Here is a 16,163-nt window from a genome sequence, read left to right as displayed (position 1 = left end):
AAAGACTAATAATCACATGAGTGGTGTTCCTGAGCAAGAGAAGGAAAAGGAGTAGACACAGAATTTAAGACTTAAAGATAGACAGACAGCTGGACGGATAGATAGATGGATAGGTAGATAGGTAGGTGGGTGGATGGATGGATGGTTGGATGGAGAGAGATAGATATATGATTGATAGATACATAGATGATAGATAAAGAGATAATTGACAGATTGATAGGTGATGGATAGATGTATAGATAATTGATAGATTCATAGATGATAGATAGATAGATAGATAGATAGATAGATAATTGATAGATTCAGAGATGATAGACAGATGATAGGTAGATGATAAATAGATGATGGATAGATGAGAGAGAGAGAGAGAGAGGGATAGAGAGAGAAAAGGAGGAGAAGGAAGGAAGGGAGGGGAGAAAAAAAAGTTTTACTGAATGGAAGCAGTGACTATAGTTTGTAGATTAAATGCTCAGAGTGTTCCAGGCAGAACTGACGAGCAAGTAATGCTATCTCTTGATCGTATCCTGGCAAAGTTTTTGAAAATTTTAGATCACAGAATCCTGCAGGAATCCAAAAAGAAAAAAAGAAATAACAACAGATTACCTAAAAGGGAATAAAAAAATAGGCCTGCCTCGGACTTCTTCAAACTATGAAAGCCCCACGTGACAAGGGTCGGCATGAGCGGTGTGGAGGAAATCTCATTACGGCACTCCAGTTCTGTGGCCAGCTGAGCTGTTTCTTAGTGAGGAGAAGAGAAGACGTTCCTACACACTCCAGGATTCATAATCTGTCCTACCCACTGACCTTCCTACCTTTGTGGGAAAAATACTCCCAAAAGCCTGCCCTGTCAAGCAAGACATGAAGCTTAATTATGATCATGGAGACATTGCAATATCAAGGGAGTCATAATAAACATTGAAACAACTTAAATATAGAATTTAAGAATTTATTTTAGTGACTTAAAAATAGATTGCAAATCTATGGGGCGCCTGGGTGGCTCAGTCAGTTAAACGTCCGACTTCAGCTCTGGTCATGATCTCGTAGTTCGTGAGTTTGAGCCCCACATCAGGCTCTGTGCTGACAGCTCAGAGCCTGGATCCTGCTTCGGATTCTGTCTCCGTCCCTCTCTGCCCCTCCCCCATATTGATGTTCTGTCTCCCTCTCTCTCAAATATAAATAAACGTTAAAAATTTTTAAAAAATAGATGGCAAATCTCAAAAAAAATTTAAAGATGATATATGATGAAAAATAAAAATGTAAAATGATCAGAATTTCAATCCTATATTCTATCAGAAGAAAGAAAGGACGAAGAGGAAGGAAAACTTCACGTTTTCTCATCCTAGAAGGAAAATTGGAGATCTGGGAGATATGGTTTGAATTTTTTCAACTTTTTAAAATTTGAAGGTAGGTGAGGCATTCAGCAGACATCATAGGATGAAAAGTCTTGCTCTCACCTCTGTTCCTGCCCCCTTTGCACCTGTGCCAGGGTATCAACTTTGTTAGATTCTTCTGTCTCTTTGCAAAGATTCTCTATGCAAGCACGAAGACTTATTTTTTCCTCTTTTTTATGTAAAAGCCTATTCAACACAGCATTCTACACCTTGCAGTTTTCAGTTGAGAACATTTCTTTTTTTAAAAAGTGTTATTGAAATATGATTGAGATACAAAAAATTGTGTATGCCTAATATACACAATTTGATGAGGTTGGATACATGCATATACCCATTAACCATCATCCCAGTCAAGGTAATCCACATATCCGTCACCTCCAAAACTTAACTTGTATACTCCTTTTTTGTGATCAGTTGGCCATATTTGCATGGGTCTAATTCTGGGCTCTTTATTCTGTTACATTGGTCTATGTGCCTGTTAGTTTTTTAAAAAATTTTAATGTTTATTTATTTTTGAGAGAGAGAGAGGGTAAGTGAGGGAGGGACAGAAAAAGAGAGAGACAGAATCTGAAGCAGGCTCTTTGCTGCCATGCAAAGCCCAATGTGGGGCTCAAATCCACGTACTGTGAGATCATGACCTGAGCCAAAGTCAGATGCTCAACTGTCTGAGCCACCTCAGGCACCCCTATGTCCCTGTTTTTTTTTTTTTTAATTTTTTTTTAACGTTTATTTTTGAGACAGAGAGAGACAGAGCATGAATGGGGGAGGGGCAGAGAGAGAGGGAGACACAGAATCCGAAGCAGGCTCCAGGCTCTGAGCCATCAGCCCAGAGCCCGACGCGGGGCTCGAACTCACGGACCGTGAGATCGTGACCTGAGCTGAAGTCGGATGCTTAACCGACTGAGCCACCCAGGCACCCCGCTATGTCCCTGTTTTTAATGCCAGTACCGTTCTGTTTTGATTGCTATAGCTTTGTAATATATTTTGAAATCAGGAAGTGTGATACCTTTAGCTTTGTTCTTTTTCTCTTAATATTGCTTTGGCTCTTTGGTGCCTTCATTGGTTCCATATGAATTTTAGGATTGTTTTCTCTATTTCTGTAAAAAAAAATGCCATTGGAATTTTGATGGGTATAGCATCAAACCTGTAGATTGCTTTGTGTAGTATGGAAGTTTTAAATATTAAGTCTTCCTGTCCATGAAAATGGGATGCCTTTCCATTTATTTGTATCTTCTTTACTTATTTGCATGGATGCTTTGTACTTATCTCTGTGTACATCTTCCGCCTTCTATGTTAAGTTTATTTCTAAGTTTGTATTCTTTCTGATGCTATTATAAATGAGATTATTTTCTTCATTTCCTTTTTAGATATTTCATTGTTAGTGTACAGAAATGCAACTAATTTTTGTATGTTAATTTTGTACCCTTCCACCTTACTGATTTTGTTTATTTGGGGTGTGTGTGTGTGTGTGTGTGTGTGTGTGTGTGTAGTCTTTAGGGTTTTTTACATAAAAGTTTATGTCATCTGAAAGCAGAAATAATTTTACTTTCTTCCGACCCAATGCCTTTAATTTCTTCTTCTTGCCTAAGTACTCTGAGTAGGACTCCCAGAACCATTTTGAATATAGGTTTCAAGAGTGGGCATATTTGTTTTTCTTTCTGATCTTAGAGGAAAAGCTTTCACTTTTTCATCATTGAATATGATAAGGGGATAAGCTATGACCTTATCATATATGGATTTTATTATGTTGAAGTAAGTTCCCGCAATATCTAATTTGTTGAGGTTTTTTACCATGAAAAGAGTGTTAGATTTTGCTGAATACTTTTTCTGCATTTATTGAGATGATTATGCGTTTTTTATCCTTCATTCTGTTCATACGATCTGTATCACATTAATTAAGTTGCATGTATCCCAGGGATAAATCCCGCTTGGTGATGTTATAAGATCCTTTTAATGTGTTATTGAATTCAGTTTGCTGGTATTTTTTTGAAGATTTTTACATCTGTGTTCATCAGGAATGTTGGCCTGTAGTTTTCTTTTCTTGTAGTGTTTTTGTCTGCCTTTGGTATCAGGGCAATGTTGGCCTCATAAAATGAGTTTAGAAGTGTTTCTTCCTAGGGGCACCTGGGTGACTCAATTGGTTGAGTGTCCACCTTCGGCTCAGGTCGTGATCTCACAGTTTGTGAGTTTGAGCCCTGCATTGGGTTCTCTGCTGTCAGCGCAGAGCCTACTTCAGATCCTTTGTCCCCCTCTCTTTCTACCCCACTAAAAAATAAAAAATAAACATTAAAAAAGAAGTGTTTCTTCCTCTTAAATGTTTCAGAAGAATTTGGAAGGATTGTATTAAATCTTCTTTAACGGTTTGGTATAATTCATCAGTGAAGCCATCTGGTCTTGGACTTTTGTTTGTTGGGAGGCCTCAGATTACTGATTCAGTTTCCTTATACATTATTCACACCTGTTGAAGTTGTCTGTTTCTTCATGATTCAGTCTTGGTAGTTTGTATGTTTCTATGAATGTATCATTTCCTCTAGGTTTGGTGTATAATTATTCAAATTATGAATAATCTGTGATCTTTTTGGTTTCTATGTCATCAGTTTCCATGTCTCCTTTTTCATTTTTTATCTTACTTATTTGAACCCTTTTATTATTTTTAGTAGGGATGGATAAGGGTTTGTCAGCTTTCTTTTTTCAAAAACAACTCTTATTTTTGTTAATATTTTCTATTGGTTTTCTATTCCTTATTTTGCCTACTTGTGCTCCAATGCCTGTGTTTTTTATCTTCCTTCTGCTAATGTTGGGCTTAGTTTGTTGTTCTTTTTCTAGGTCCTTGAAGGATAAAATTAGGTTGTTTGAGATATTTCTTCTTTTTAAAAATTTTTTAATGTTTATTTATTATTGAGAGAGAGCACGTGCAAACAGGGGAGGGGTAGAAAGAGAGGGAGACAGAATCCAAAGCAGGCTCCAGGCTCTGAGCTGTCAGCATAGAGTCCAACATGGGGCTTGGACTCAAAAACAGCGAGATCACGACCTGAGCTTAAGTCGGATGCTTAACGGACTGAGCCACCCAGGTGCCCCAGATCTTTCTTCTTTTGTAATGCAGGCATTTATTGCTATAAACTTCCTTCCTACTACTGCTTTTCTTGCATCCCACAGATTTTGTTAGTCCTATGTTTATTTTCTTTCATATTAGGTATTTTCTAATTTCCCTTTTGATTTCTTCTTTGACAATGGTTGCTCAAGAGCATCTGGGTTAATTTCCACATGTTTGAATTTTCCAATTCTCCTTCTGGTACCAATTCCTAGTTTTTTTCCAGCGTGGTTAGAAAAGATACTTGGTGTGGTTTCAATCTTCTTAAATTTTTTAAGACTTGTATTCTGGCCTAACATGTGATCTGTCTTGAAGAATGTTTCATGTACACTTGAGAAGAATGTGTATTCTGCTATTGTTGGGTAGAATACTCTGTGTCTTTCTGACAGGTCCATTTGCTTAATAGTGTAGTTCAAGTCTACTGTTTCCTTGTGAATTTTCTGTCTGGAAATCCTATCCATTGTTGAAAGTGGGATATTGAAGTCCTCTACTATTACTGTACTGCTATCTATTTCTCTTTACAGATCTGTCAATGTTTGTCTTGTATATTTAGGTGCTCTGATATTGGATGCATAAATATTTATAGTTATTATAGCTTCCTGATGAATTGACCCTGTTATCACTATATACTGACCTTTGTATCTTATAGCAGTTTTTGACTTAATGTTGTCTAATATAAGTACAGACACCCTGCTCTCATTTGGTTACCATTTACATGGAATATCTTTTTCCATTCCTTCACTTTCAGTCAATGTCTATCTGTAATTCTAAAGAGAGTCTCTTTCAGGCAGCATATGGTTAGAGCTTCTCTTTAAATCAATTCAGCCACTGTGCCTTTTGGTTGAAGAGTTTAATCCATTCACATTTAAAGTAATTATTGATAGGTAAGGACTTAGAATTGCCATTTTGTTAATTGCTTTTCTGTCTTATTTGTGGTTCTTTTGTCTCTCTTTTCCTCTATGTCCAACTTCCTTTATGATTTGCTGATTTATTAATACTGGCATGCTTTGCTTTTCATTTTTCTTTTCTTTTTCTTTTGTGTATCTACTAAAGGTATATTTGGTGTGTGATTCCTGTGAGGGGTTACATAAAACATCTAATAGTTGTAATTGATTATTTTAAGGTGACAACAATATAACTTCAATCTAATATAAAAACTCTACACTTTTACCTCTCTGTCTTCCTACTTTATGTTACTGATGTCACACTTTACATGTTTTTACATTGAGTATTCTTTTTAAAAAAAAAATTTTTTAACGTTTATTTATTTTTGAGACAGAGAGAGACAGAGCATGAACGGGGGAGGGTCAGAGAGAGGGGGACACAGAATCTGAAACAGGCTCCAGGCTCCAAGCTGTCAGCACAGAGCCCGATGCGGGGCTTGAACCCATGGACCGCGAGATCATGACCTGAGCCGAAGTTGGCTGCTTAACCGACTGAGCCACCCAGGCGCCCCTACATTGAATATTCTTAACAAATTTTCATGTTCGGAGTCTTACTTCTTTTTGTCTTTTATTTCTTTTGCTTTTAATAATCCATTTATTTAAAATATCCCAGAGTATCACAAAATAAGTACATCTTTATTCTTATGTTCACCTAATGCATTCAACAGCATATAAAAATACTTATTCACCATGATCAAGTGGGATTCATTCCTGGGCTGCAGGGCTGGTTCAATATTCACAAATCAATCAGTGTGAGACATCACATTAATAAAAGAAAAGATAAGAACCATATGATCCTGTCTACTAATACAGAAAAAGCATTTGACAAAATTCAGCATCCTTTCTTAATAAAAACCCTCGAGAAAGTCGGGATAGAAGGAACATACTTAAACATCATAAAAGCCATTTATTAAAAGCCCACAGCTAATAATCATCCTCAATGGGGAAAAACTGAGAGCTTTCCCCCTGAGATCAGGAACGCGACAGGCATGTCCACTCTCACCGCTGTTGTTTAACATAGTGTTGGAAGTGCTAGCATCAGCAATCAGACAACAAAAGGAAATCAAAGGCATCAAAATTGGCAAAGATGAAGTCAAGCTTTCACTTTTTGCAGATGACATGATATTATACATGGAAAACCCGATAGACTCCACCAAACGTCTGCTAGAACTGGTACATGAATTCAGCAAAGTCGCAGGATACAAAATCAATGTACAGAAATCAGTTGTATTCTTATACACTAATAATGAAGCAACAGAAAGACAAATAAAGAAACTGATCCCATTCACAATTGCACCAAGAAGCATAAAATACCTAGGAATAAACCTAACCAAAGATGTAAAAGATCTGTATGCTGAAAACTATAGAAAGCTTATGAAGGAAATTGAAGAAGATACAAAGAAATGGAAAAACATCCTATGCTCATGGGTTGGAAGAATAATTGTCAAAATGTCAATACTACCCAAAGCTATCTACACATTCAATGCAATCCCAATCAAAATTGCACCAGCATTCTTCTCAAAGCTAGAACAAGCAATCCTAAAATTCATATGGAACCACAAAAGGCCCCGAATAGCCAAAGTAATATTGAAGAAGACCAAAGCGGGAGGCATCACAATCCCAGACTTTAGCCTCTACTACAAAGCTGTCATCATCAAGACAGCATGGTATTGGCACAAAAACAGACACAGAGGCCAATGGAATAGAACAGAGACTCCAGAATTGGACCCACAAAAGTATGGCCAGCTAATCTTTGACAAAGCAGGAAAGAATGTCCAATGGAAAAAAGACATCTCTTTAACAAATGGTGCTGGGAGAACTGGACAGCAACATGCAGAAGAATGAAACTAGACCACTTTCTTACACCATTCTTTTTGTCTTTTAACTTTTATATTGGAGTTAAGAGTGATTTATACGGACCCATGACAGTATTAGAGTGTTCTATATTTGTGTATATATTTAGCTTTTCTGGTGAGTTTATACTTTCATATGCTTTTGTGTTTTTGTTTTGTGTCCTTTCATTTCAACTTGCAGAACTCTCCAGCATTTTTTATGAGGCAGGTCTGATGATGATGAACTCACTCGACTTTCATTTGTCTGGAAAAGTCTTTATTTTTCTTTCATTTCCAAAGGACATTTTTTGCTGGGTATATTATTGGTTGACTGTTTTTTGTTCTTTCGGTAATTTTGCATATGTCAATATTTCATTACACTGATGTACTACAAGTTAGTTAATGGGTCCCTGTTGGGTACGTGACTTGTTTCCAATCTTTTGCTTTTATATAACTGCATAAATACAGCATTTTTTATGCAGGTATGTTGATAGCATTAATTCCCAGAAAGGGGGATTATGAGATTCAAGGATCAATGTGATTGTAATGTTGAAAGATCTGGTCAAATTAATGCCAACTAGTTTTTTTTTTTTTTAAGTAAATTGTAACATTATTGGAACTTTAAACACAGCGTTTAGTTTCCACTTTACAAGACAAAAGGGAACAAAGAAAGGATAAGCAAAAGTCAAAGGCCCATAAAATCAGAAGGTCTAGAACAATGACAATGTAAACCTAAACATATGTGTAATCGCAATAAATTGCTAATAGGGTTAATGCTGCAGAGGCTCTTAGATTGGGTTTCCAAATAAAACCTAATGATATACATTTACACGAGACATTGCTGGAATAGAATCATACAGAAAGTTGTAAAAATTGGACAAAAGTATATTAGGTAGAAGAAAACAAAATAACCAAAAGTCATAATAGTAAAATCAGACAAGATAGGATTTAAGACCCTAAAAAAGGATAAAAAGACATCCATTTTAAAAAAAAGTAAAATCCACAGTGTGGAGTCAACATGAACTGTCCTGTGCTGGATAAGATATAATACATAACAACAAAAATGGGGAAAACATAAAAAATGTGGTAAATATAGTAGACGGGAGCGCTTTTTCTGGACGTGAGCTCTCAAGGAGAAGCAGGTTAATAAGGACACATACTAAAAGAAGATGATAAAATTTCATTATTGTAAATATTTGAACTTTACACCCTAAAAAGAAACAGCGTACTTTCTTTTCAAGTATGCAATAGAACATTTGCCAAAAAAAAAAAAAAAAAAAAAAAACAACGAAATGATTGTATGTTAGGCCATAAATGTGCCTTAGAGATTTCAAGAAACAGTTGTACAGAGTACCTTTTCTTTTTTTTTTTATTTTTTTAAATGTTTATTTATTTTTGACAGAGAGAGAGAGAGAGAGAGAGTGCGCACACACACACACACACACACACACACACATATATGAGCAGGGGAGGGGCAGAGAGAGGGAGACACAGAATCCGAAGCAGGCTCCAGGCTCCGAGCCGTCCGCACAGAGCCCGACGCGGGGCTCGATCCCACGAACCGCGAGATCATGAGCTGAAGTTGGGCGCTTAGCCGACTGAGCCGCCCAGGCGCCCCTCCCTAAAGATTTCATACTTTTTTTCTAAAGGAGGAGCATTTTGTTGGCTGCGTGCAGCAAACAACTTAAAGATTCACATTAGTATTTTTGTTTTCCGGAGACTCCTCTGTGTTAACCCACCCCTGGGAATGTCTCTCTCTGTCTCTGCCTCCAGCTCCACCAACCCCTCTTCTCCCACCACCCCGCTCCCCGTCGCATTTCTTTCCTTTCCCGGTACAGAGCAATCCCGCCCTCCTCGGCTCCCATTGAGTCGCATCCATAAACCAGTCAGGTACACAGTAGCCCAAAGCCCTTTGCTTTAACAGGACCCCCTCCCTGCCGCGGAGGAGCTCCAGACCTAGCAATAAACAGCCATCTCTCGTACTTGATGTAATTCAGCCCGTTCGCTGCCGTGCGGTCAGAATGCTAAACAGTATCTGTCCTGTGGTTCTGTGGCCCTATTCTTAAAGGAATTTGCTTTTTGTCATATTTGTTTTTATTCCAAAGGTGTCCCTCAGCCTAATATAACTTGGTTGAAGAGAGGAGGACCTCTGAGTGACAATATTTCCTTGCTTTTCAATGGATCCCTGTTGTTGCAGAACGTTTCCCTTGAAAATGAAGGAACCTACGTCTGCACAGCCACCAATGCTCTAGGAAAAGCTACGGCAGCATCTACACTCCACCTGCTGGGTAAGTGTCGGGTGCTTCCGGTTCAAGTGCTGCCTGTCATACGTACAGAGCAGGGCCCGGTTTCTTCTGTCCTGGAGTCGTGGAGTAAACGGGATGGACGTTAAGTGGTTGTAACCCTGGCTTGCCTCCGCCCGCTCACACGCTGCTCACTGCATCTCGCACTTTGTCTTACAGTTCTTCTCTTAGAAGGCTGTCACTTTCCTGCTGCTCCTTCTCTGCCCAAGAGCCTACCGTGGCACACAGTTTTCTGCCCAGAATCCAGACCCTTCGCGTTCTGCCTGTGTATTTGCTCATCTGCTGACCCGACCCCCCTTCCAGGCCAGCAGCGAGCTCTGTTCTAGTCGGTGTGGTTTCCTGCGCCATGATCCGATGGAACCCCCCACCCACACGTGGTTTCCCTGGAAGTACGGCTTCCGGGAGCACTGCTCTCCCAGGAAGAGGTGTCCGTCACTGCCTTTCTCACTGGATAGATGCAGGGCCAACTTCTGTCACTTACACAGGGATTCCTGTCTCCTGTGTGACTCTGATTTCATTTGACCTCTTTTGCCTGGTCTTACCGTTTGGTGTCTGATTAAGTCCTAACACACGTTGCTCTCCAACTGTTTCCTCTTTCATTTACGTTTCCTCAATTAAATTGCAGGTCCTTTCATGATAGAGACCATGTCTGATATCTTATCTTTGCAGCCCTGAGGATATAATATAGTCTGGGGGCGCACAGTAGGTTCTCAGTAAATCCGGATCACTTGAGTCTTAAGACACCTTACCATGGGGTGCATGTTGTAATTTGGAGATGCTCATCACAACGCGCCCCTCGACACAGGATGACAATTGGGGATGATATCTGGAGTTCATTCCCTTCCCCTGCGTTCATCTCTTTTGTTTCTCAAATTCCACATGGGAGTTGAATCGTGGTATCTGTCTTTCTCTGACCGACTTATTTCGCTCAGCATAATACACGTTGTTGCAAATGGCATGATTGCATTCTTTTTGATCCCCGAGTAACGGAAGGAAAAATAAGATACAGACAGAGGGGGAGGCAAACCATAAGAGACCTTTAAATTTTTTTTTTTAACGTTTATTTATTTTTGAGACAGAGACAGAGCATGAACGGGGGAGGGTCAGAGAGAGAGGGAGACACAGAATCCGAAGCAGGCTCCAGGCTCTGAGCCGTCAGCACAGAGCCCGACGTGGGGCTTGAACTCACAGACCGTGAGATCATGACCTGAGCTGAAGTCAGCCGCTCAACCGACTGAGCCACCCAGGCGCCCCCATAAGAGACCTTTAAAGACAGAGAACAAACGGAGGGTTGCTGGAGAGGAGGTGGGTGGGGGATGGGCTAGATGGGGGATGGGCATTGAGGAGGGCACCTGTTGGGACGAGCACTGGGTGTTGGACGGAAGCGAGGAGTCACTGGGTTCTTCTCCCGAAACAAATACTACACTGTATGTCATCTACTTTGAGTTTAAATAAATAAATTAAAAATATATATTTGGAGTTCAACGAATTCTTGTCACCAAAATGGGCTTTAAATTGTTGAGATCCGGGGCGCCTGGGTTGCTCCATTGGTTTAGCACTGACTCGAGCTCAGGTCATGATCTCGCGGTTCGTGAGTCCGAGCCCCGCGTCGGGCTCTGTGCTGACAGCTCAGAGCCTGGAGCCTGCTTCAGATTCTGCGTCTCCCTCTCTCTCTCTTCCCCTCCCCTGCTCACACTCTGTCCCTCAAAAATAAATAAACATTTAGGGGCGCCTGGGTGGCTCAGTCGGTGAAGCGTCCGACTTCGGCTCAGGTCACGATCTCGCGGTCCGTGAGTCCGAGCCCCGCGTCGGGCTCCGTGCCCACGGCTCAGGGCCTGGAGCCTGCTTCGGATTCTGTGTCTCCCTCTCTCTCTGCCCCTGCCCCGTTCATGCTCTGTCTCTCTCTGTCTCAAAAATAAATAAATAAATACATAAATAAATAAATAAATAAATAAAATAAAATAAAATAAAATAAAATAAAATAAAATATAAAATAAAAATAAGAAAATTTAAACTGTTGAGGTTTTAGGACTCAATGAATAATACTCCTCTCTCCTGCCAGGGTTTGGAGCCAAGTGAGAGTTGCTCACAGAAGTCAGATGGACTTTAGGGATCATTCGATAATCCTGTCTGTAGCTCCAGCACCTACCACAGGTGTCGTAAGTGCTAAACACGCATTGCACAAATGAATGGAATTGAGTCATTGGCGGACGTGGTATGAGATCACAACAGGTTCCACTGCTGAACCAAGAGGATGATGGGAAAGAACCTCCCGCATGGTGTTTCTCGTTGGCAGTTCGAGGAGTCCAGGGTCATAATAGGTGGGAGGTGCCCACGTGGGGATTGGAACCACTGTCGGGCACGAAGCACTTGGATGTTCAGTCACTCCTCTGACACAGTAGCACAGGGTTGGGGCAGTCATTTTTATTTTTTTTTCTTTCTTTTTTTTTTGGGGGGGGGGCGGCGGTCATTTTTAATCCTGGTACATACATGAGGAGACCCAAGAAACTCACAGAAAGTTTTCCTAAAGCCCAAATATATATCCTTCTCTTTTATTTTATTTTTTTTTTAGATTTCCTAATATTTATTTATTTTTGAGAGGCATAGAATTCAAGCAGGGGAGGGGCAGATGGAGACAGAGAACCTGCTTCCATGTTCTGAACTGGCATCACAGAGCCCGACGTGGGTCTCAAACTCATGGACCGTGAGATCGTGGCCTTAGCTGAAGTCGGACGCTTAACTGACTGAGCCACCCAGGCGCCCCCATAGCCTTCTCTTTGAGCATTCTTCATACTACCCCTCTTGGACTGGCCGTGCTGATCAGGAAGGCACTGGTGTACCTCCCTGTGGCCCTTCCCAAAGACCTCTGTGGTCTTCTCGGATCTTGGAATGGAAGATTCTCAACCGATGGGCTTGACCAAGCCTGCCTGATTGCTGAATGCGTTCCCCATGCTCTGAGAAGCGCCAGCCTTATCCCTCACTTCTGCTCCTCTCTACTCCTGAACCTGCATGGCTGCCTCAGCTCCGCCCTGCACACCTCTTCCCTTAGGGGTTCCTCCTGCCAAGCAGCTCATGACTTAGCTGAGGAATCAAGAACATCTTACATTGCCAATACATGGCGTCCCTCTGCCACCCTGCCCTCATGCTCGAGTTTCACTGCCTTTCAGAAAGGCCATCTCCCCCATGTGAAGTCCCCTATAAAACGTCACCCATTCTCCTGCTGCTGAGGTGTCCCTCAAGAGGAGGGGTTTTGCTGTTCTTAATGCTTCTTCCAGTCCCTTTCGGCATTAGGGGGACTCCATTTTTTCCATCGTCTTAGGCTATAAACCCTGAAAACATGCAGACACCACGTTTTAGCACAGCTGTTCTAACTGAACACCGATAGCACCCCACACACCCCCACAGAACCCCCAGATTTGTGTGGGCCTGAGCATCTGGGACAGAACATTTCATCGGCAGGAGCTGACTTCCTAGCGGCTGTCTTCTTTAAGAACACCCGAGCTGGAGTAAGAGGCAGATAATGTTTAACTGGTAAACAAGTGCTCCTTCTTTCTCTCTTTCAGAACAAAGACGGTTGGACAGTAAAAGTGGATTTCCCAAGGACCAGAAAAAGCATAGGCTCCAGGCATCTGACACAGAAACCAGCAGCAGTGACCCAACAGGAGAAGCCCTACCTTCAGGTCGGAGATTTTGACTTCTTGAGGATTTGCCATTCGAGAGGCATGTGCGAGGAAAAGGATTTAGCTACAGGATGCTCCGTATCTTGCCCTTCTCGATAAGTAAAATTATTCCTAGGCACTTGGCCGGCTTTTCCCTTGCCCTCAGGCTTCTGTAGCTCAACTCGTTCCTTCCATATCGAAACAGTTTTGAAAAAGAAATCGCTCCCGAGGAAGCCCGCGGGGCTCATGTCCCAAATGTGCATCGTTACTTGTGATAAAACAGGTGTTGGTTTTCCAGTTTCTAAACGGTGGCCAACTTGGTAAAATATTCAGAGGGGAGATTTGCTAGGAATTCTGGAAATGATTCCTTCGTTCTTCTCTTTTTATAAATTCTTCCCTAGACTTACTAACTTTGTTAGGCATCGGTGTTCGGTCAGGAGAACCTGATCTCAGTATTCCAAGCTTGCAAAACTCTTCAGGAGGCCAAGAGAGAGAGGTAGGGTTAAGAAAGTCAGAAATTCCGAAAGTACAGAAGACCAGTACTGATGATCTCAGAGTCTTGTAGCTCAAAAATGGGTAAATCACAGAAGGACACAGAGAAGCTCCTGTTATACTTCATGCTTTAGTTTCTACAGGAACAGTACTGGCTGCGTCATTTCACCCTTTTAAATCTTGAACGAGTGCCTCTCCTTTGCAGAAAGTATCCCAAAGAATAACTGTGTACATAGGGATTCTAAGAATGTAGTTCCCAGGCTCCCACCTTCTCGGATGCAGGAAGGGCCTAGAAGAAGAGAATAGTGCTGGGCCACCCATCAAACAGGCCAGCTCACGTTATTCATGTTATTTATGACATCATTCTCCAGGAGTATTTATATATTCTTCTCGTCTTTCAGGAATACTACTACCATTAGGAAATGCACTATTATCCATTTATGCAACATTTGTCTTAGTCTGTTTGAGCTGCTATAACAAAAACCACAGACCGGGTGGCTCATAAGCAACAGACATCTATTTCTTACAGTTCTGGAGGCTGGGAAGTCCAAGATCAAGGCACCCGCAGATCTGATGTCTGGTGAGGACTTCCTGGTTCACAGCCATCTTTTCACTGTGTCCTCCCATGGCAGGAGGAGTGAAGAAGCTCCCTGGGGTCTTTTTTATAAGGACTCTAGTCCCAATCATGGGGGCTCCTCCCTCATGACCCCATCCCCTCCCGTAGGCCCCCCCTCCTATGACCATCACATTGGATGTTAGGGTTTGTCATCTGAGTTTGGGGGAGACACACACATTCAGTCTACAGAAACATTCTGCAAGTGTCTGCCCAGTGCTGGGGGAAAGAGGACTCTTCCCCCGGGAAAGCTCTTGCCAGGCTGGGGGAAAGAAAGGACTTAGCCCCTGGGAAGCTCACAGTTTGAAGAGGGAGGCAGTCATGTGAACAGGTGTTCTGAAGCGGTGTGACAAGTACTCTAATAGAAGGATGGCCAGGTCCACTGGCAGCACTGAGGAAGGGGCCCTGACTCTCTCTGGAGGAGACAACCAAGTCCTCACACAGGCCTCAGGGCTTGTTCTGGGAAGAGGAAGGACAGCATTCCAGGCAGAGGCACGGGAGGTGCAAAGGCAGATGGCGTTCCATGCAGAAGGGCACATGAGCCTAAGGAACTCCCTCGAATCAATTACTTTAAAAATTGGATATCATGATTCTGAAACCACTGGGACAGTTGAAGCCTTTGGAATATTTCAACATTGGCCTAACCAATGGCACCTATCTCGTTTGACCACCTGCTACACACACATACCCACACACACATACACAAATACACATCCACGTATTCACCAACTGGAATATGCCAGCCCTTCGGTGGATCCCTACTTCAGCGCTTCAAAGAGACTCATTTATTAATTTAACGAAGACTGGTTGAGCACCTAATACATAACGTGCCCTGTCCTGGCGGTGAACAGGACAGAAGAGCTCCCCGTGGACTTGGTGCTCTAGTCAGGGAGGCGGACGACGAACAAGGAAACACACACTTAAGATATTTCTCTGTGGTGAGTGCTATGAAGGAAACAAAATAGGATGATAGCACAGCAACTGCACATGGCCATTTTGGTGAAGAAAGTCAGGACCAGCCTCCCAAGGAGGTGATAGTTGAGCCCAGGTCTAGATGATGACATAGAGCCATTCATGCATAGGGATGAAGGAAGAGCTTCTCCCGCGGAGGGAAGTGAGCGCAAAGACCATTAACTGGGAACAAGCTTAATGTGGTCAGGAAACACAAAGAGGGATGCCTGAGCAGCTCAGTCAGTTAAGTGTCGAACTTTGGCTCAGGTCATGATCTCGCTGTTCATGAGTTCGAGCCCCTTGTCGGGCTCAGTGCTGACAGCTCAGAGCCTGGAGCCTGCTTCGGATTCTGTGTCTCCCTCTCTCTCTGCCCCTCCCTCACTCGTGCTCTTTTCTCTCTCAAAAAATAAACATTAAAAAAAACTTTAAAAAGAAAAGAAACACAAAGAAAACTCACATGATGTGGACACAGGTTGGGGGCAGAGGAAAGGGTGGATGAAACGAAGTTGGAGGGTTGCTGAGGACCAAATCATTCAGGGCTTTTAAGGTCAAGGTAAAGACTAGAATTTATTCCTGTTTTCCCAGCACCATTTGTTGAAGAGACTATCTTTTCCTCATTGTATATTCTGTCCTCCTTTGATCCTGATGTCTGTTTATGTGCCAGTACCTTACACACAAAGAATGAAACCGGACTATATATACATATACATATACACATACACATACATATACATATACATATACATATACATATACATATACATATACATATACGTATACATATACATGCTGTATATGTAAACAGCATATACAAAAATAAACTCAAAATGGATTAAAGATCTAAATGTGAGACCTGAAACGATAAAAATCCTAGAAGAGAGCACAGG

The 16,163-nt window shown here is 41.7% G+C and overlaps 1 protein-coding gene across 1 annotated transcript in view; it reads left to right on the top strand.

Moving 5' to 3' along the window:
- Nucleotides 1–16,163, top strand: part of ADAMTSL3 (ADAMTS like 3) — a 347,575-nt gene that overhangs the window by 312,734 nt on the left and 18,678 nt on the right. The window contains exons 24-25 of the mRNA XM_042940846.1: nucleotides 9,364–9,546; nucleotides 13,125–13,241. Coding sequence (XP_042796780.1) covers nucleotides 9,364–9,546; nucleotides 13,125–13,241 — 300 coding nt within the window. The remainder of the gene's footprint in view (nucleotides 1–9,363; nucleotides 9,547–13,124; nucleotides 13,242–16,163) is intronic.

This window comes from Panthera leo, chromosome B3 (assembly GCF_018350215.1).
Source record: "Panthera leo isolate Ple1 chromosome B3, P.leo_Ple1_pat1.1, whole genome shotgun sequence".
NCBI lineage: Eukaryota > Metazoa > Chordata > Mammalia > Carnivora > Felidae > Panthera > Panthera leo.
The sequence above is the reverse complement of the archived record's forward strand: the minus strand, read 5'-3'. Positions and strand labels throughout refer to the sequence as shown.